General features: G+C 42.5%; 1 protein-coding gene across 2 annotated transcripts in view; it reads left to right on the top strand.

Annotated features, from left to right (window-relative positions):
- The first annotated feature begins 1948 nt into the window (after nucleotides 1–1948).
- PDE6A (phosphodiesterase 6A) overlaps nucleotides 1949–21497 on the top strand; it is a 66532-nt gene continuing 46983 nt past the window's right edge. Inside the window, exons 1-4 of one of the 2 annotated variants that reach the window (XM_007188658.2) lie at nucleotides 1949–2422; nucleotides 10084–10236; nucleotides 10869–10958; nucleotides 11507–11647. In XM_007188658.2, the coding sequence (XP_007188720.1) occupies nucleotides 1949–2422; nucleotides 10084–10236; nucleotides 10869–10958; nucleotides 11507–11647 (858 nt within the window). The remainder of the gene's footprint in view (nucleotides 2423–10083; nucleotides 10237–10868; nucleotides 10959–11506; nucleotides 11648–21497) is intronic. The other variant, XM_007188659.2, reaches the window with a different exon arrangement.

The following is a 21497-nucleotide window of genomic DNA, read 5'->3' as shown; positions in this document are numbered from 1 at the left end:
AATAAAGAAATAAATGGATGACATGACAGGCAGGAATTGGGGAGGGGTTGGTTGAGATAAGACAGCTTCGGGTGACTAGCACGAGCTGAGACCTTGACGCTGAAGGGCTGGCGAGCTGGGGAAGTGCATTCCAGACAGAGGGCTCACGTTAGTTATGGCGGGTGTGTTTGGAAAATTTGCTGCCGTGGTCCGCCAGACCAAGTGGTCACGTGTGTACACAGTGCTGAATGGGCACAGTATATTTATTACACTCTACAATAAAGGAAGTAATCTACTTTCCACTGAAGTTCATTTACACAGTTCAAAGTGCCAGCCACAGTCTATGATCCTGCACTCCACAGTGTTTACAACACAGACATGCCAGGCTCTCGCATATATATCCATAGTAACTAAAGTGTATTTCATCCAGGAAGAAAGTGCTCTTCTCTTCCTGCCCTAGTGGGTTCGGAGAGACACTCCAATGAGGATTCTGGTATTTTGAGATTCACTGGAGCTGATAACATCCATACTATTGTGTGCATTTCTGACTGACAACCCAAGAAGGTACAGATTGTAGCCAGAAAAAAGCACTTTAAAATGTCAAAAGAAAGATCAGGGGGTTGAAGGAAAATAGATTGGAAAGTTAAGCCTCTACGGAAAGGAGAGAAATGAAAATGTTAACTAAAGGTTACCTCTGAGTGGCAGGATTATGGGTGACTTTAACGGTCTTCTTTGTGTATTTTCTACAGTAAACATGTATTTTGTAGAAGAAGAAAAAACTATGAAAGGTGTTGTTTTTATTTTATTTTTAAATTTTTTTTATTTTTTATTTTTTAAAGGGAACTTTATTTTTATTTATTTATTTATTTATTTATGGCTGTGTTGGGTCTTCATTGCTGCGCAGGCTTTCTCTAGTTGTGGCGAGCGGGGGCTACTGTTCATTGTGGTGCGCAGGCTTCTCATTGTGGTGGTTTCTCTTGTTGTGGAGCACGGGCTCTAGGCACACGGGTTTCAGTAGCTGTGGCATGAGGGCTCAGTAGTTGTGGCTCACGGGCTCTAGAGGGCAGGCTCAGTAGTTGTGGCACACAGGCTTAGCTGCTCCGTGGCTTGTGGGATCTTCCCAGACCAGAGCTCGAACCCGTGTCCCCTGCATTGGCAGGCAGAATCTTAACCACTGCCCGAAAGGTGTTGTTTTTATAAAGGTGTTGTTTTTATAAAGGTGTTGTTTTTATGAAGGTCTTTCAAATTCTGAAATCAGAGAATTGTTGAAATCTAAAACTGGGAGAGGCTATGATGTGGAGATTGTGAAATCAGGGCCCATAACGTACACAAGGGAAGCAGGCTGAGTGGTGAGCGTTCAGAGTGAAGCCCTGTACTGGGGAGGCCCTGGGGAAGGGGGTGCAGAAGAGTGGGGCCAGAGGATGGGAGGTGGGTGGGCAGTCCCTCTCAGCTCTAGCCATTCCTGCCACGGAGGAATTGGACACAGAGTTGACTCTCCAAGAGAAGCCAAACGGATCTCTTAAACAGTAAATATAGGCTTCCACGTCGAATGTTGAAGAAAAATACCATACGGGGCAGAGAAAGCATGTCTATAACAGTCTGATGTCTTGTGCCGCCAGTTTGCAGCCTCTGTTTCAGTGCTTTCTTTTAGTTGAGCCCACCTCCTGCCCTGTGCAGAAACCTCTTCTCCTGTTAGAAGACCAAGGTGAAAAGAAAGCTCTCACCTTCTCCCATCTGGGGCCCAGAAGCATCTGGAACACCCTGATCCTCATAATCCTTGTTCTGAGGAAATATTAATGATTTAATCTCCCAAGCTCACTCTCTCTCCTCTGCAGCCACACCAGTGAGATTCACAGACAAGACCCAGAGAAGTCTGGGTTGGAGCAGAACGCATTCTGACTCAGTTTTGTCACAAAAAAAGAGGTCAGCCTCAGCCCCCTCCACAGAAATAGGCAGTAGAATTCCAGCCATGGGCGAGGTGACGGCGGAGGAGGTGGAGAAGTTCCTGGACTCCAATGTCGGCTTTGCCAAAAAGTACTACAACCTTCGCTATCGGGCCAAGGTCATCTCGGACCTCCTGGGGCCCAGGGAGGCAGCCGTGGACTTCAGCAACTACCACTCGCTGAGCAGCGTGGAGGAGAGTGAAATCATCTTCGACCTCCTGCGGGACTTTCAGGAGAATTTGCAGGCCGAGAAATGCATCTTCAACGTCATGAAGAAGCTGTGTTTCCTCCTGCAGGCAGACCGCATGAGCCTGTTCATGTACAGGGCCCGAAATGGCATTGCGGAGCTGGCCACCCGGCTCTTCAACGTCCACAAGGATGCTGTCCTCGAGGAGTGCCTGGTGGTGCCCGACTCGGAGATCGTGTTCCCCCTGGACATGGGAGTGGTGGGCCACGTCGCACTCTCTAAAAAGGTCGTGAACGTCCCCAACACAGAGGAGGTAACCTCTTCGCCATGAGAGGGAGGGCAGGGACGCATTATTCCATGCGGGTTCTGGGGTGCAAGTGGGATGGGGAGCTGCTAGCCACGAAGACTGGGCTGGTGACAACTTGGCACTTTTCTTTCTTTTTTTACTTATTTACTGACAACTTTCTATTTTGAAAAAAATAATCAAATTTAGAAGAGTTCAAAAATAGTACCAAGAACTGTATATCTTTCATCCAAATTCACCAACTGTTCACAACTTACCACATTTGCTTTATGTCTCCATTTTTTCTGACCCATTTGGAAGTCAACATATCCTTTTAACCACAGGTACTTTGCTGTGTATTTCCAGAACAAGGACATTTCTTACATATCCAAAGTACAATGATCAAATTCAGGAAATGTGACACTGATACAATACTATTATCTAATAAACAGTCCATATTCAGTTTTTGCCAATCATCTCAATGATGCCCACATAGCACTGTCTCTTAAGTCTCCTCCAATCTGAAACAGTTTCTTGATCTGTCTTTGTTTTCCATGATGCTTATGTTTTTGAAGGGTGCGGGCCAACTATTCTGTAGAAATGTCCCTCCATTTGGGCTTGTCTGAAGTGTCTTCATGTTTAGATTCAGGCTATGCATTTCTGGCAGGTATATCATAGAGGAAATGTGTTTTTCTTCATGCTTTGCACCGAGGGACATAGGATGGCAGTCTGTCCCATCATGGAAATGTCAAATTGACCACTTGGTTAAGCACTTGGCTCTGTCTTCTAAGAGTCCAGGGTTCCGTGGGATTCTCCTGGCAGCTCTGACAAAGACTTCTTTGATCACCTAGAGCAAATCACTTAATGCAGTTCTCCCCATAGCCCTCTGCCAGGGTCAATTCCTACTCATCCTTCAGATCTCAGCTTAAAGTTCACTTCCTCAGGGAGAACCTCCCAGGTCCCTGTTAGTTTCCTTCCTAAAACCGTCTATCACAATAAGCCCTGGAGGCCAGGAACCATGCCTGCCTTATTCTTCACTTTACTCCAGGACCCAGCAAATGTCTGGGACAAAGCAGATGCTCAGTAAACACTTGGCAAAAAGACTCACAATCAAGTAATTATGCAATAATCCCTTTAACACCTGGGCCTTTGTGGGAAATGGTTTTCTTTGAAGCACACTGGGCTAGATCTCCCGTGGGGTTCATCTCTCCTTGGCCCTCCAGGGGTAAGGGTAATGGTTCTGCACCCAGGGGGCTTCCCTGAGGACTAATCCAACTGGATTAGAGTCTGTTTTCCCTTCAATTCTCTCTAGACTTTAACTGTAGACAACATGGGTTGTTACAGTCTTATAACTGATTATCCCTGTTTTACAGATGATGAAACTCAAATCCAGAAAAGTTAAGTAACTTTCTCCGAGTCACAGAGATAGAAAGTGGCAGAGCAGGGATTTGAATTCAGGCACTCTGGCTGGTGCCCACACCCTTCACTGCTCTGCTGTTCTATACCTCCTCCTTATCTAAAATACAAGGGCATTAAACGAAGTGCAGTTTACAACAGGTCATTTCAAATCGCATGGCAGAAAGTTAAGATGTTAAGCTTTGAGGTCAGATCTGGGTGTGAATCAAGACTCAGTCACTTTCTAAGAACATGGCCTTGGCAAATTGTTTAGCCTGTTTGGGCTCACTTCCTAATTTATAAAATGGAGGGAGATACCTAGTTTCTCTAAGGGCTGTTGTAGGATCAAATGAGGGAATTATTTCTCATCTAGCAAAGTTCTTGGCACATAGTAATGGCTCTTACTGGCAGCTCCTCCTCCTTGTTAATATTATTACTATTTTGTTGTTGCTGTTAAGGATCTATTTACTCTAAGGGATGAAGGCTGTACCAGGTCTGCGTGGGATTTGGAGAAGAATCCAGTCCTGCCCTTCTGGAGCTTTCAGTTTAGATTCTATTTGTGGGGAAAACAGAGAACAGAGGTGCCGAAAGCTTCTATGGACCCTGGTGTTGAGGGATTGAGGATTTAGGAAGGTTCTCTAATTCTAAAATATCCCTAAGAGTTTGCTGAGCCCTGCACTAAGGAACAGCTTGCTGTTTCCTGCTCAGCCCTGAAGTTCACTCTGGAAGTGATGGCTGTGCTTCCCCAGAAGATTTCTGGACATGCAGCCTCCTTGGTGGGTGCCCCAGGCTTGGAATGAAGTCAGTCCAGGTCAGCAAGCCTGTGTCCTCCACACGTGCATGTGTTCTTCCTTGAGATATCGTACTTTATTTGGGCCTTTGGATAGAAACTGGGAGTTGGATGGAGAAGGAGCAGGAACATGGTGTAGACTGGGGTCTGGGTCATCCCTGAACCACCAACAAGTGATACTCTTAGCCTTTAGCTCCACCCCCGCCCCCCAAAACCTGGGACATGCTTATAATCACTGAATTCTAAAAATGTGAAACCATGAACGGAGTTTCCCAGGGTTGTAATGTGGCCCCCATGCCCTAGCACATTCCTACTTATCCTTGGGATCTCCTCAGGGAGACTTGTCGTTAGGGCTGCCAGATAAAATATAATATGCCCAGTTAAATTTGAATTTTAGATAAACAAAGAGTACTATTTTAGTATGCGTTTTGTGCCGTCTCAAACTGCCAATAATCAATGTTGTGGTTGGACCAGGCCTCGTGGTTCTTATGATGAATGCAAGATACCCTTCAGCACTAACCATCAGGAAACTTTGAAAAAATAAAGGTTTATTACTTACAAGACCTGGAATTACATAGCACACCTGGGGCCACACAGGGAGGTCTCAGGTAGAGAGGGAGAGTGGGGTCCAGCCTAGGGTTTTTATGGGGGTCGAGGGTAGGGGCATAGGCTTTCACAGGCTCACTCTTTATTAGTTAATTTAAAACATAAGAGCAGAAATTTAAATCATGGTAAGAGAAATTAGAAAAAAAAGTGGCCCCAAATGATCAGTTATCAAGATCAACCAAGATCTTCAAAACAAAGGAGCCTCAGTGGGAGGAGGTAGCCTGACTCTTTATCTCCTGTGAGGCTGACAGCGTGCTTATTTGAGATAGCCAAATAGCCGTCTTTGAGGTGGATGTCTCAGCAATCAGCAATCAAAGCCTAAGTCATGCACTTACATTACAAAAGTGGAAACAAACAAACAAAAAACTACAAAAAGTGTCAAGCTCACACTACCATACACCCTCTGCAATATTTACGATATACTAAAAAATTACTTACTTGAAATTCAAATTTAATTAGTCATCCTGTGTTTATCTGCTAAATCTGGCAACCCTACTTGCCATTCAGTATTTGTTTATGTATTTATTCTTTACCCTTTCTCCTTAGGAAAGCCCACAAAGCCTGTTTGTTCCTGTGCGTCTTATTTACCACTGGTCCCCAGACCTAGTCCAGTGCCTGGGACAAAGTGGGTACTCATTACAGTTTATTGAGTGAATGAATAAATGATGGCCCTTTCCCAGTGGGCTGTGATATTGTGATTTATAAAAAGAAATATTTATTTGGTCTTTGTCCTGGTTCCTGGCACAGAACCGATCCTTGTAATTTCCTGAGCGATAGAACCACCTGACACTGAGCTCCTAAATCCCTTGGAATTTCCTAGGTGGTCAGTGGTCTTTTGTTCTAATGTGGGGACTCTTGGTGGGCTCCAGGATGGGGGCCGGTCATGAGAAAGATCAAGGCATGATTAGACACTTTGAACTTTCAGCCCATCCCCCATTCTCTTAAGAGGGGAGAGGGGCTGGAAATGGAGTTAATAATCTATCATGCCTTTGTGATGAAACTGCCATAAAAATCCGTAAAAGTACAGGGTTCACAGAGCTTCTGGATTGGTGAACACATGCATGTGCTGGGAGGGTGGCGCGTACCCCAACTCCAGGGGGACAGAAGCTCCTGCACGCAGGACCCTTCTGGATCTCACCTTATGTATCTCTTCATCGGACTGTTCACCTGTACCCTTATTATACAATAAACCTGTAAATGTAAATACTTCCCTGAGATCTATGAGCTGTTCTAGCAAGTTATCAAACCCAAGGAGGAGCCTCGATTTATAGTCAGTCAGGCAGAGGTATAGATGGCAACCTGTGACTTGTGATTGGTATCTGAAGTGGGGGCAGTCTTCTGGGACTGAACCCTTTCACTGGTAGGTTCTGATTCTCCAGGTAAACAGTGTCAGAACTGAACTGAATTGTTGGATACCCAGCTAGTGTCAGAGAATTGGCCAGTGTGGAAAAAAACACCTATGCATCTAGTGTGAGAAGTGTTGTGAGTGTGGCAGTAGTGTGAGAGTAAAGAACAATGAGCTGCTTCTAGACACTGACAAATCCCACTTCTGAAGACTGAACCTGAAAACACTGCCATTTCCAGAGACTCTTACATCTGTTGTCTTGCTCTCCTTCCCTCACTATGACACCTGGAACCCAGCATGCCAGGGCGGAAAGAAACCTCGTGGAGGACCTGGTCCAACACTCCAGTTTTACCAAAAGGAAAACTGAGGCTCAGAGAGGTTTCGGCTACTGACAGTTTACTGACTGGCTCATGAAGCCACTCAGAGAACAAGTCCCTCCCTCCTGGGGCCCCAGGACATCACCCATCTGGTGGGGGCCTCCTTCACATTACGGTTTGAATTGTGAGTGCATGTTTTACATGATGTCCCCACTGTACAGTGATAACCCATTGATAACTCACTTTTCTTACTGGTCTTGGCATATCCAATGCCTCTCACAGAGCCAGTGCTCAGTAAATATAAGTGAATGAATGAATCAATCCAGCAATGAATCAATCAGTGTATCAATGAATAAATTAATGAATGAATGCAGTGGCTGTGCCGTTTACCAGCAGGGGAATAACTGTCTATAAAACAGGGAAGGAGAGAATTCTGTGTGACAGGGCAGATGTGAGAGTTAATGAATTGTCTGGCTCTGGGCCAAGTACATCATTATTATCCAATAAATAGATGTCATCATGGGATGCAACAGAGCTTGGCACTGCGAATGTTTGAAAAGAGGAGCTGGGGTCTCCAGGAATGAGAAGCAGTCTTGCATTACATTGGAATAAAATCTAAGCTCTTTACGGTGGCCTCCGAGTCCCTGTCAGATAAGGCCTCTGCCCATCTCTCTGACTTCCTTACCCTCCAATCTCCCTCACTACACTGGTCTTCTTCCTGTTTTTCAGATCAGCCAACTCACTGCCCTCTCCTGGGCTTTGCATTCTCTGTGCTCTCTGCTTGGAATGCATTTCACCTTCCTGGCTCCTCTGAGCCTTCAGCTCTCCGCTTACCTCTTGGAGAAGCGTCCCTACCCACCATGACTGACCAAAGCAGCTTCAATCTGCCACCACTTGAATCACTGTCTATAGCATCATCCAGTTTCTCTCCTTCAAAGCAGCTGTTTACTTGCTTTTTGTCTGCCCACCCCATTTGAATGGAAGCTTCACTAGGGAAAGACATTCACCCCTCTTGTTCACTGCCTAACCTGAGGGTCTAGAACAGTGCCTAGCATGCATTAGAAGGCACTCTGTTAATGCTAACTAAATGAATGAATGACTTTGGGCTTTCCTTAGCTCGATTTCTGGTTCCTGGGCTTTAAAATAAACAGTTGGAGCTAAATTGTTTCTAAGGCCCCTCCGTCTCTGATAAGCTGAGGTTCTATGACACGGTTGTTTAGAACACTGTATATGCTGAAAATATAAGGCTGACAATGACTATGCAAACACCAGTCAGTTGGCAGCTGTACTATTTGTGAGAAAGTTCCAGGGCCGAGAACTCAGTGGGAGAGAAGGTACTGGTGGATTTAGTAATATCTGCCTCAGATGAGGGTAAGGCCCAAGTGCTGTTTTCCTTGACGGAAGTGAACATTGCAAGACTGAACTGACTTCATGAAATGAATCTGAGCATGCCCCACTCAGGCCTGTGTTTAGGGATTCATCAGTGTCCTTAGAGAGTGACGTGGAAAACCCCTGTGGCTAATGCCTCTTTAGAGGTTTTGCTTAATCCCTGAACACTAATTCAAGTAGAGCACTACAGGCTTCTCTTAATTCCTTTACCCTTCACCTGGTTTGAGACAGCTTCCTGGACAATAGTGCCTGTTTATTTAATCCCACTCCAACTGGAGGAAATTAACAGATGCACAGCACCACACTCTGAACTTCTACATTGTGGAAAAAATACCACACACCCGGTTCTAGCAAAGCTCTGTGAATTGGCTCTATGAGATACATTTTCCTTCTCAGAACAGCATGAACTGTACATGTCTGGGCTGGCTTGTGTCCAAGCAATGCTGACCGTTGGGAAACATCACAGTGCTACCAGGAAACAGAAAGGTGGATTCTTTGGGATTTAAGACAATTCGGGTTCTGTCTCCCCTTTCTGACCACCCGGACTGCAACGCCCTGTACTGGCCTCCATGTTTGCCTTCAGGGTGAGGTGTGGGGGGTGTGTGCTCCTCTGTACTTCCACTGCTTTGAGCCAACACTTATGTCCTGCGTTACTATTACTGATTTATCTGTGTGCTGGCCTGAATCTTAGTCTTCTCCATATCCCTAGCGCTTAGCCTAAGGCCTGACACAAAGTGGGACTTCCATTAAGATTTGTGAAATGGGGGGCTTCCCGGGTGGTGCAGTGGTTAAGAATCTGCCAGCCAACGCAGGGGACACGAGTTCGAGCCCTGGTCCGGGAAGATCCCACATACCGCGGAGCAACTAAGCCCGTGCGCCACAACTACTGAGCCTGCGCTCTAGAGCCCGCGAGCCACAACTACTGAGCCCACGTGTTACAACTACTGAGCCCGTGAGCCACAACTATTGAAGCCCGCACACCTAGAGCCCGTGCTCCGCAACAAGACAAGCCACGGCAATGAGAAGCCCGCACACTGCAACAAAGAGTAGCCCCCGCTCCACGCAACTAGAGAAAGCCTGCGTGCAGCAACAAAGACCCAACTTAACCAAAAAAAAAAAAGATTTGTGAAATGGGGATATCCATTGGACTGGCTGTGTGGTGCTAGAACTGGATTGCGAAAAAAGCTGAAAGTAACAAATCATTTGGTTCAATGACCTAGACCCAGGTCTGCCCTTATCCAGCCTTCCCTGAAAGGCAGCAGAGCTGAGGGCAGGTTCTGGAATCACACACACAAACAAGTAGTAAGTAACGTTAACTTTCTTGAGTTTCAGTTTCCCCCGCTGTAAGATGGACTACTAATGGTCCCATCTCACAGGTTATTGGGAGGAATAAAGTGAGCTGATGCAGGCAAAGCGCCACACACAATACCTGCTAGCGACTGTGATTATTATACTCACTAAGGTCTTTTCTGCACTCAAGTTTCTATTTTGGGCGAAACTGCCATCACCTCAAGAGAGCCTTCTCGAAACCTTCCTCCATAGATAAAGTCAACCCTCCGCCCCCATCCTTGGGTCCCTACAGCGCTGTGCTCACATTGTCTCCACAGCCTTTAGTGGGTCGTATTTCAGACTTTCTTCTACTGGATTTTGGAGGTTTCCAGGGCAGAAATCATCTCTAATTGCCTTCCCCCGCTGAAGCGGAGTAGATGGAAATGTCTTCATTCTTTTGTCAACAAGAGAATGGGGAGCTCCCTTACCCTACCCCTACCATGGGCACCTGGGGCTCTGTGTTGTTTTACTGTCTTTGCTCTTCATCTGCCCACTCAGGCTTATCTCTGTCTTCCTTCAGGATGAGCATTTCTGTGACTTCGTGGACACCCTCACAGAGTATCAGACTAAGAACATCTTGGCGTCTCCCATAATGAATGGGAAGGACGTGGTGGCCATAATCATGGCTGTGAATAAAGTGGACGGGCCCCACTTCACCAAGAGAGATGAAGAGGTAAGAATGCTTTAGAAATTGCCAGGGTGGCCATGCTAGCACATTCTCCCAGCTCACAAATCCTCTGACCCTTGCTATTTGGCCTGGCCTCGGTTTCCCCATCTGTAACATGAAGAAGTTAGTAGTCTGATGCTCTGTGAGGAAGGCAGGGCAGGATAATCACTAAGATACTGGACTTTGGAGCCGAGAACATAGGGATAATTGTTCTGGTTCTGCTAATATCTGTTTGACTTGGGCATGTTACATAATTTCTCTGAACCTCAGTTTTCTTATTTGTAAAATGGAGATGATTTTTTAGTATCTCTTATATAGAGTATCTATAGTATCTCTTGAGGTAGTTGTGATGACCAAGTAAGATAACATACATAAATGACTTATCACAGGGCCTGCGAACTCAATAAACAGTAGCAATTTTTCATGAATACACCCCTATTAACGTAGACACTCTACATTCTGTGAGTTTTTCCCTCTTATAATGCATCATTTTATGAGTCAGCCTTCCATGACCCATCTGCTCAAACTGTCTCAGATGAAGCTTTGAAAATGTTCAGACTTATTTGCTGATGGTAGAAGTGGCCAGAGGAGGAATTTCTCCTTCTCATCTGTTTCCCCTCATGCTGTTTGATTTTCAGATTCTTCTCAAGTACCTCAATTTTGCAAATATAATCATGAAGGTGTTCCACCTGAGTTACTTGCACAGCTGTGAGACTCGGCGCGGCCAGGTAAAGGGCTTGGCTCAAGGGAATGGACTGGACGTGTCCTTTTACTGAAGCATTGATGTGCTCAACTGGAAAGGCAGTGATAATAAAAGTGCCTGGGAACCCTCATACTGTCTCTGCTCAGCATCTCTGGGGTGCATGAGGTAGTAGATGTTTGTAAACCTGTATCCCAGAGTGATTGCATGAACAAGCTTTCAAGTCAGGCAGCTTGGATTTGAATCCCCGCTAAGCCATTTACTAGCTCTAAGACCCTGAGCAAATCACTTAACCTCTCCGAGCTTCAGTCTCCCCATTTGAAAAATGGGGAAAATTATGGGATAATGTATGTAGGGCACTTGTGCTCAATCAATGTTTGTTATTATCATTCTTATTAACAACCTAGGAGATAAAAGAAATGGGAAGAGTTGGACCCAGTAGAAGCTGCCCAGTTATTCACCTCTGAACCTCAGTTTCTCCATCTATAAAACGGGGACAATTATTGTATCTCTTAGTTATTGTGAGCTGCTGCTCTGTGCCTCAGAAACATTGACTATGTTTTTGTATTTTTTCAGATACTACTGTGGTCTGGGAGCAAAGTCTTTGAAGAACTTACGGACATTGAGAGGCAGTTCCACAAAGCCCTGTACACAGTCCGAGCCTTCCTCAACTGTGACAGATACTCCGTGGGGCTCTTGGACATGACCAAGCAGAAGGTGAGAAGGCTTCAGGAGCAGACATTTCCAAGAACAGGTTAAATATATACCAGGTGGAGCCCAGACTTCTGTCACAAATTCAGTGCTCAGGGAAGAGGCTGGGAGGATGTGGATGGTTGTGAAAAGATTTTCATAGGTCTTTTACACTGAGGAGAGGACTACCAACCTTTAAAGAGGAAAAGTCATTCTAGGGCACAGGGGAGTAATAATAACCTGTATCTTCCCTTGTCTGTTGGAAAAAAATGAGTATGTGAGAAGAAGACGTGATGAGGTGGTAAAGGTAGGTGATAAAAGAAGTTTCCATGCAGGATGAAAGTCCAGAAAGAAGAAAGTTCCCAACTTCAGGAATTCTCAGAAAATGCACTCAAAGGTGGGCAGAAACCTTTCCTATGGTGTATGGAGCCCAGGGCTCATTCAGGCAATTGAAGTGGACACATATGCTTAGATCTGGTCCCTCAGAATGCTCTGGGGCCACGTTGGCTAAGGCGGCAGAGACTCAACTGGCCCCCAGTCATGTTCTTCAGCTAGCTTTTCCCAAACCAACTCTCCCATTGCTCTTTCTCTACCTGTCTCTGCCTCCTGGAACTAATCATTTTCTGCCTTGGAACAGAGCTCCAGAGTTATCTAGATATGTGATTTCCTCTCCCAAAGTCCCAAGATCCCCGTCGGTTTCATTCTGCGTGCTTTGTCATGCTGCATGTGGTACACAGCCCAGTGGAGACCCTCCAAATATTTGGTCGAATGAATAAATGAATTGCAGAATCTGGGGTTGGAAAAGACCTTAGGTCTAGTCCAGAGGCTCCCAAATGTGACAGTAAGTTAGAATCTTCTGAAGAACTGTTTAAAAATTGCTGGGCTAATCATCAAAAAGTCTACAAACAATAAATACTGGAGAGGGTGTGAAGAAAAGGGAACCCTCCTACACCATTGGTGGGAATGTAAATTGGTACAGCCACTATGGAGAAGAGTACAGAGGTTCCTCAGAAAACTAAAAATAAAATTACCATATGATCCAGCAATCCCACTCCTGGGCATATATCCGGACAAAACTATAATTCAAAAAGATACATGCACCCCTATGTTCATAGCAGCATTATTCACAATAACCAAGACATGGAAGCAACCTAAATGTTCATTGACAGAGGAATGGATAAAGAAGATGTGGTACATATATACAATGGAATATTACTCAGCCATAAAAAAGAATGAAATAATGCCATTTGCAGCAACATGGATGGACCTAGAGATTATTATACTAAGTGAAGTAAGTCAGAGAAAGACAAATATCATATGATATCACTTATATGTGGAATCTAAAAAAAAAAATGACACAAATGAACTTATTTACGAAACAGAAACAGACTCACAGACTTCAAAAACAAAACTTATGGTTACCAAAGGGGAAATGTGGAGAGGAGGGATAAATTAGGAGTTTGGGATTAACATATACACACTACTATATATAAAATAGATAATCAACAAGGACCTGCTGTATAGCACAGGGAAATCTACTCAATATTCCATAATAACCTCTATGGGAAAAGAATCTGAAAAAGAATGGATATATGTATATATATAATGGAATCACCTAGCTGTACACTTGAAATTAATACAACATTGTAAATCAACTATACTCCAATAGAAAATAAAAATTAAATTAAAAAAAGAATAAATAGAAAATCTAACTAGACCTATAACAAATAAAGAGATCGACTTAGCAATTAAAAAAAACTTCTTACAAAGAAAAGCGCACAGCCAGATATTTTCACCGATGAATTCCACCAAATATTCAAAGAAAAATTAATGCCAATCCTTCACAAACTCTTACAAAAATAAAGGAGGATGGAACATTTCCCTACTCATTCTGTGAGGCCAGTATTACCCTGATACCAAAGATATCACAAGAAAAAACCCTACAGACCAAAAACCCTACAGAATACAGATGCAACAAATCTTCAACAAAATACTAGCAAAATAAAAACCGTGGTCACATATAAAAACCATGGTCAATTGATTTTCAACAAGGGTGCCAAGACCATTCAAAGGGGAAAGAACAGTCCTTTTAACAAATGGTGCTGGAACAACTGGATATCCACATGCTAAAGAATGAATTTGGGGTCCTACTTCACATCATATACAAAAATTAATTTGAAATGGAGCACAAACCTTAAACTATAAAATCTCTTAGAAGAAAACATAGATGTAAATCTTTGTGGCCTTGGATTAGGCAACAGTTTCTTGGATATGACATCAAAAGCACTAGCAACCAAAGGAAAACCAGATAAATTGGGCTCCATCAAAATTTAAAACATTTGTGCTTGAAAGGATACTAATGAAGAAAGTGAAAAGACAATCCATAGAATAGGAGAAAATATTTGCAAATCATATGTCTGATAAAGGTCTGGTATGTAGAATATAAAAAGAACTCTTAAAATTAGGAGTACGGACAGACTTAGAGAACGAACTTATGGTTACCAAGGCGGAAGGGTGGGGAGAAGTGATAGTTAGGGAGTTTGAGATAGACGTGTACACACTGCTGTCTTTAAAATGGATAACCAGGTGGGTCTCTACCCGGGACATGGGGAAAGTGAGGGGCCTGCAGGCCTGGGTGCACCAGGCTGCCGTGAGGCCCACAGAGGAGGCCACGCCTGGCCCCGGGCCCCCCACACAGGAGGCATTCCCTCTGCAGGCCTCGGCTGGTGGAGTCGGGGGGACGGAGTGGGTTTTCATGAATGCCAATGTCTTTGCTGGGACCACGAAAGACCCCAGTGCCTTGGTGCAGAAGCTGGGCATGGACGCAAGGGGCACCACCTCCATCAGGAGAGGTGCCAAGGCCACGGCTGTTTTGCCCAAGAAGGAGAAGCTGAAGCTGAGGCGTGAGAGGTGGCTGTGGAGGGATGCAGTTTCGATCCCTGGTCTGGGAACTAATCCCATATGCAGCGGGGCAACTAAGCCTACGCACTGCAAATACTGAGCCTGCGCGCTCAGCGCCACAACCAGAGAGAAGCCTGCACACCACAACGAAGAGCCCACGTGCCGCAAGGAAGAGACAGCACAGCCAAAATAAAATTTTAAAAAATAAATAAAATAAAATAAAGTGGATAACCAACAAGGACCTACTGTGTAGCACAGGGAACTCTGCTCAACGTTATGTGGCAGCCTGGCTGAGTCACTCTGCTGTGCACCTGAAACTATCACAACATTGTTAATTGGCTATATTCCAATATAAAAGAAAAAGTTAAAAAAAATTAGGAGTATGGAATTAACAGATACGAATTACTATACGTAAAATAGATAAGCAACAAGGATTTACTGTATAGCACAGGGAACTATACTCAATATCTTGTGATAACCTATAATGGAAAAATATATATATATATCAATCACTTTGCTGCACACCTGAAACTAACACAAAATTGTAAATCCACTATACTTCAATTTTTTTTTTTAATTTGATGTTTTGCTCATGAAGGAAAAAAAAAACCTCCTACAACTCAACAATAAAAAGATAACCCAATTTTAAAAAATAAAGTAAAATGAAATAAATAAACATTGCTGGGTTACACGATAGTCTGCCTTTTTTACATAATGTCCTGTGAACATAATTTTTATCAGTACATGTGGATTTTTTTAAGACAACATATATACACATAACATACACACAGAAAAGAGCACTAATTACAGGAGAATAGTTCGATGAATTACCACAGAATGAACATCCCACTTAACTACCACCAAGATCAAGAAATAGAACATAACTGGCCCCTCAGAAGCCCCTTTCTTACCCCTTTCCAGTAACTCCCACCCCTTCCTCCCTAAAGGTAACCACAATCTGACCTTTAAAGCCATGTTAGTTTTGCCTGTTTTTGAAGTTCATATAAATGGAATCATATAAATACATACTCTTTTGTGTCTGGCTTCATTTGATCAACATTTGGGTTGTAAGATTCATTCTTATTGCTCCTCATAGCATTAGTTCATTAATTTTCATTCTTGTGGAATATTCCATTAAATGAATAATCTGCAAAGTATTTATTTATTCTACTGTTGATGGACATTTGCATTTTCAGGTTTGGGCTTTTATGAATATTGCTATTATGAACACTCTAGTACATATTTTTTGGCACAAAGTTGTACCCATTTCCCATTTCAGTTAGGTATTTACCTGGGAGTAGAAATTCTGGGTAATAGCTTTTTTTTTTTTTTTAATATTTATTTATTCATGGCCACGTCGGGTCTTAGTTGCGGCCTGCAGGATCTTTCCTTGTGGTGCACGAGCTTCTCTCTAGTTGTGGTGCATGGGCTCCAGAGCACGTGGGCTCGGTAGTTTGCGACGCACAGACTCTCTAGTTGAGGCACGCGGTCTCAGTAGTTGTGGCACACAGGCTTAGTTGCCCCGTGGCGTGTGGGATCTCAGTTCCCTGACCAGGGATCGAACCTGCGTCCCCTGCATTGGAAGGCACATTGTCAACCACTGGACCACCAGGGAAGCCCCTAGCTTTTTTTTAAATTGAAGTACAGTTGATGTACAATACTATATAAGTTACTGGTGTACAATATAGTGATTCACAATTGTTAAAGGTAAGAATTACCTTTAATATTACTTCTCTGGGTAATAGTTTTAATAGATATTGCCAATCTGATTTTCAAAATTATTGTACCATTTTACCCTCCCACTAGCAATGTAGGGGGTGTCCTCACTAATACTTGGTATTGCCATCTTACTAATTTAGCCATTTTGGTGGGTGTGTAGTGTTATCTCTTTGGGTGTTAACATGTGTCACCTAATGACCAGGAAGCTTTATGTTTATTGACCATTTGGATATCTTTTGTGAAGTGCCTGTTCAAGTCTTTTCCCCATTTTTTAAATTCTATTGTATGTTTTTATCTTACTTATTTGTCAGAGTTCTTAACAAATGCTGGATATGGGTCCTCTGTTGAATGCAACATTGCAAATATCTTCTCCCATACTGTGTTCTCATTATCTTATGTTTTGATAAATGTAAGTTTTAAATTATATTGTAGCCCAATTTATCAATCTTTTCCTTTATGGTTATTGGTTTTTATGCCCTATTTAAGAAATCTTTCCTGGCCCCAAGGTGATAAAGATATTCACCTATGTTAACTTCTAAAAGCCTTATTGTTTGAACTTTCACATACAGCTCTACAATCTACCTAACATTTCTAAAATGTATAGCATGAAGTAATGTCAATATTAATTTTTCCCATATAGATATCCAATTGACCAGTACTTGAAAAGACCATCCTTCTCCCCCACTGTTCTACTGAAAAGACCATATTTCTCTATCATACCTCTATCATCAATCAAGTGTCCATATATTGGGTCTGTTTCTGGACTCTCTATTTTGTTCCCTTGGTATATTTATCTATTCTTCTGCAATACCATACTGTCTTAATTATAGTACCTCTATAAAATATCTTGATATGCAGTGGTAAAAGACCTCTAAGTTTGTTGTCATTATATACTAGAGTTTTTCATCATGTTTTACGTCTCTTACACTCCTTTCTGTATTTCCCGCTCTTTTATATTTTTGTTTTTTTGTTTTAATATTTCTTCTGATCTATCCATGAACCTTCAGTTGTGTCTAATTGGCTGTTAAAACTATCTATTGAGTTCTTAATTTCAGGTATTTTTCAATTTTAGAATTTCCATTTCATCTTTCTTGAGGTTTCCAGTGCTCTTCTAAAATTCTCTATTCTGTATTTGATTTCTTGGACGTAATCAGTTATTTTAGAGTCTGGGTCTGAGAGCTATAATATCTGTGGATATATTCTATGGCTGTCTTTCTATAGTCTGTTTTATCTCTTGATTTTCAGTTAATCCTTATCTTGTACATGACTATTTATTTTTGTTTGAACATTAGAGACATGTATAAAACATTTTAGAGATGATTTGAAACTCTGGGCAATGTTATATTCCTCCAAAGGGGATTTATGTTACTTCTGGCTAGCGGTTGAGATAGAGGCAGAGCATCTGAATCCAATCAGGGATTGAGCTGATTTGAAGCTGGTCTTCAGTTTTTGCAAGGGATGTTCTGTTTCTGATTCACTTTTACTCCTAGGGTATAAACCTTTAAGAAGGGCCGGCTGAAACCTGGGTTGATTTCAAGGGTCCCTTCTCCTTGGCAGGCCCTGAATTCCAGTTTTATCCTACTAGCCCAGTAAGTCTGCACAGCTTCCCAGCGGCTCCCACAGCATCTTTGGTATCAGCAAGGGGATCAAGAGGAAAAGCTGAATCAGACATTAGGCTCACATCTCTGGGCTTCCCTTCTCTGTGGGATCTTGGCCCATCAAGTCCTTGCTGCCTCGCTAGCTCTATGATTCCTTCAAACAAATGTTTATATACACATATGCACACATACACATATACAGTCCAGATTTCATAATAATTCTCAGTTGGAGGACTGGTCTGAAACAAACTGGCCACCATTAATAGGAGTAGAAATCTTCTTTCTTTGTTCTTTAATCCACATAGATTTACCTCATTCTTCTAAATAGTATGGATATACCATAATTAATTTATCCTTTCCCCTATTTCTGGGCATTTAAATCATTTCTAAATAGTCTTGCAATTAAAGACAATGCTATAATGAACAACCTTGGAGCTAAATTCCTGCACACTTGACAGAGACTATCTATAGGACAAAGCTGTGGAAGTAGATTACTAAGAAAAAATTTTTATTTTGCTTTCCCAAAATTTTCCCTCTAACGCCTAAATCATTTTATACTCACTCGCACTGCATGACAATTCCATTTCTCCAAACTCCTGCCAATTCTGTGTATCATAAATCTTTTTATTTTTTCCTACTTAAATGGGCAAAAAATGTTATTGTTTTTTTCTAATTGTTTTTTCACTGATTACCAAGTGAGGGTAAATACATTTATATGTTTATTTGTGAGTTAACTTTCTTTCTTCCATATATTGCCCAGATTTTTCTGGGCAATATATGCCCATTTTTCCACCTTTAAAATTGAATTCTTTGTCTATTTCTTATTAAAATATAGGACTGCTTTATCTATGATATAGACTATATCTCTGTCACATAGGCTGCAACCATATTTTCCCTTTCTGTGGATTATATTTTAACTTTGTTTATGGCATCTTTCATCATACAGAAGATTTAAATTTTCTTTTATGGCTTCTGCGTTTTGAATTTTGTTTAAGAAAGACTTCCTCAACCTTAATATTATAGTCTGAGATAATCTGATGTGTTTTGATTAATATATTTTCATCTTTCACTCATCTTTTGAAATTATTAATATGTTACGGTATAAGGTAGGGATAAATTTTGTGCCCACCTCATAATTCCCCATTTAAAGAACAGTCTACCCTTTCTCCACTGTTTTGAAATGCCACCATTTTGATATGCCATTTTACCATATAACAGATTTCCATATACTCATGGGTTTATTATTCTGATTTTTGCCTTTAAAATAGCTCCCTAAGTGATTCTGGTGCAGTTGGGCCATATACTGATTTTAGGGAACCTCTGGCTCTAGTGCAACTGTCCATTTGATTTTTGTAAATTCTTGAATCAAGTATTTTGCCAAATATGGCTAAATCCAGCAATAAGCACTTTGATACTCCTTCAGGAAGTAGCAAATGAATTCATACAAATGAATGGTTCTATTTTTTAATCAAAAGAATTTCTGAGTAGTTGAATTCAAAAGAAATTTGGAGGTGCAAACTGAGCACCATTTTAAGGCGTTCAGTTTGCATCTTAAAGGATCTGAACACAGCTCTGAGCTGCAGTGTTCTGCCCTCTGTTTCTTTTGAACTCCCCCTCAAAAGGGAAAGTCACATTTAAGCAAGAATATCCTGACTTAGTCATCCCCAATAGATGGAACAATCTAGCAGTGAGAAGTGGGCTGGGCTGCCTATAATCACTCTAAGAACCTACCTCCACCTCCCCTCACACCGCCCCACCAAAGGTAGCTAAGCTCTTACCTGAAGTATTGACATTATGAAAAAAGTCAATAAAGGTCACTGAATTGTACACTTAAACTGGGTGAATCATATGGTATATGAATTATATCTCAAAAAAGCTGTTTAGAAATAAAAGAGAGAGAGAGACTGAGAGGAAGGCAAGCATAAACATGCCCCACATTCCACCCAACCCTTTGTTTACAACATCTGCTTCTCCTTGGGACAATCTTCAGAATCACTCAGAGTTTGACCTTGACAGTGTCAGCCCCATGTCCTTCTTCTGGACTCCTCTAACATTTGTGTTCTCCTTTTATTACTGTTTTGGTTCTTACCCCATCTACCTTACTAAAGTTACTTGAGGGCTTAATTCTCTCCTCCATGACATAGCAGATTCCTCCAGGGCATAAACTTTGCCTTGTCCATCTCTCTCTATCTAGCAGCAAGCATGTTGTGGAGCTTAGGTAAGTCCCCAGTTCACATTTTCACCCAGAATTGAATTGCTTCCTGTTGTTGGTAGTCAAGAGAAGAGCCCAACTGGGCAGAAGGGTGAGGATGTGAAATCTGAATTTCATGTGGAGTCCCTTCTGCTTGCCCTCTGGATGATATTAGAACAAACCACCATGACAAACATGTTCAAACAAGAGAGAGAGGTCAAGAAGCATCCTGCCCACAATAACCCAGAGCTAGTGAATCACGGCCCCTAAATACCAGCAGATAAATGAACAGAGAGGCACTGGAGGACAGAGGCCTCCTCCGCCAGGCCCAGATTTGGCCCAACACAAGCTGTGCAGCTGCGTGTGCGGTAGGAAAACCAGCGGAGAAGTAGCAAGGGAGCGCCTGCATGGCTTCCCAGTTTCTTCTCCTGGGGCTGCATGACCATGCAGAGCCTTTGCCAACCCTTTTCTCTCCTCTCTCTGCCCCTGTCTTTGCCAGTTGTCTTACAGGTGTCATCCTTTCCTGTTGGAGCCCAGATATGGGTCTATCCGTCCATATTTGGCACCATTGTCTGTTCTTTCTTATCTAGAAAAAAAATTTTTTTCCCTATTACAAAAGCCATAAATTTTGTTAGGGAATAATTGCTAAATAAAGTATAATCTCATTCCAATCCCCCAGAGAAAACCAGTTGTTAATGTTTTGTTGTGAATTCTTTGACAGCATTTTCTATATAAACACTGGGGTCACATGATTTATCTATTTTTGTCACCTCACATTTTTTACTCATCAGTGTATCATGGACATCTTTTTAATCAATACCTACACAACTGTAACATCATTGTTACTAGACGTACCATAATTGATTTAATAAGTCCCCTCCTATTGGACACTTAGGTTTTTTCTGATTTTTCACTGCTATAAATGATACTGCAAGAAACATTGTTCCAGCTAAACGTTTGCTCACATGCTTAGCATGTATTAATACTTAAAGTAAATTTCTTAGCCATAGTGTCCCCATTTTCCCTCTCATGTCCCATAGCACAGGGAGTATGAGGGTGCTCCAACCTAACTCCCATTTCTTGGTTATTGATTAGATAGATCCAGTTCTTTTTTTTTTTTAATTTTTATTTATTTTTTGGCTGCATTAGGTCTTTGTTGCTGCGCGCAGGCTTTCTTTAGTTGCAGCGAGTGGGGGCTAATCTTCGCTGCGGTGCGTGGGCTTCTCATCGCAGTGGCTTCTCTTGTTGTGGAGCACGGGCTCTAGGTGCATGGGCTTCAGTAGTTGTGGCTCGCGGGCTCTAGAGCGCAGGCTCAGTAGTTGTGGTGCAGGGGCTTAGTTGCTCCGCAGCATGTGGGATCTTCCCAGACCAGGGATCGAACCCGTGTCCCCTGCATTGGCAGGCGGATTCTTAACCACTGCACCACCAGGGAAGTCCCTAGACAGATCCAGTTCTGATGATATTGATA

This window comes from Balaenoptera acutorostrata, chromosome 2, assembly GCF_949987535.1.
Source record: "Balaenoptera acutorostrata chromosome 2, mBalAcu1.1, whole genome shotgun sequence".
NCBI classification, from domain to species: domain Eukaryota; kingdom Metazoa; phylum Chordata; class Mammalia; order Artiodactyla; family Balaenopteridae; genus Balaenoptera; species Balaenoptera acutorostrata.
This window is presented reverse-complemented; position numbering and strand designations above follow the sequence as displayed.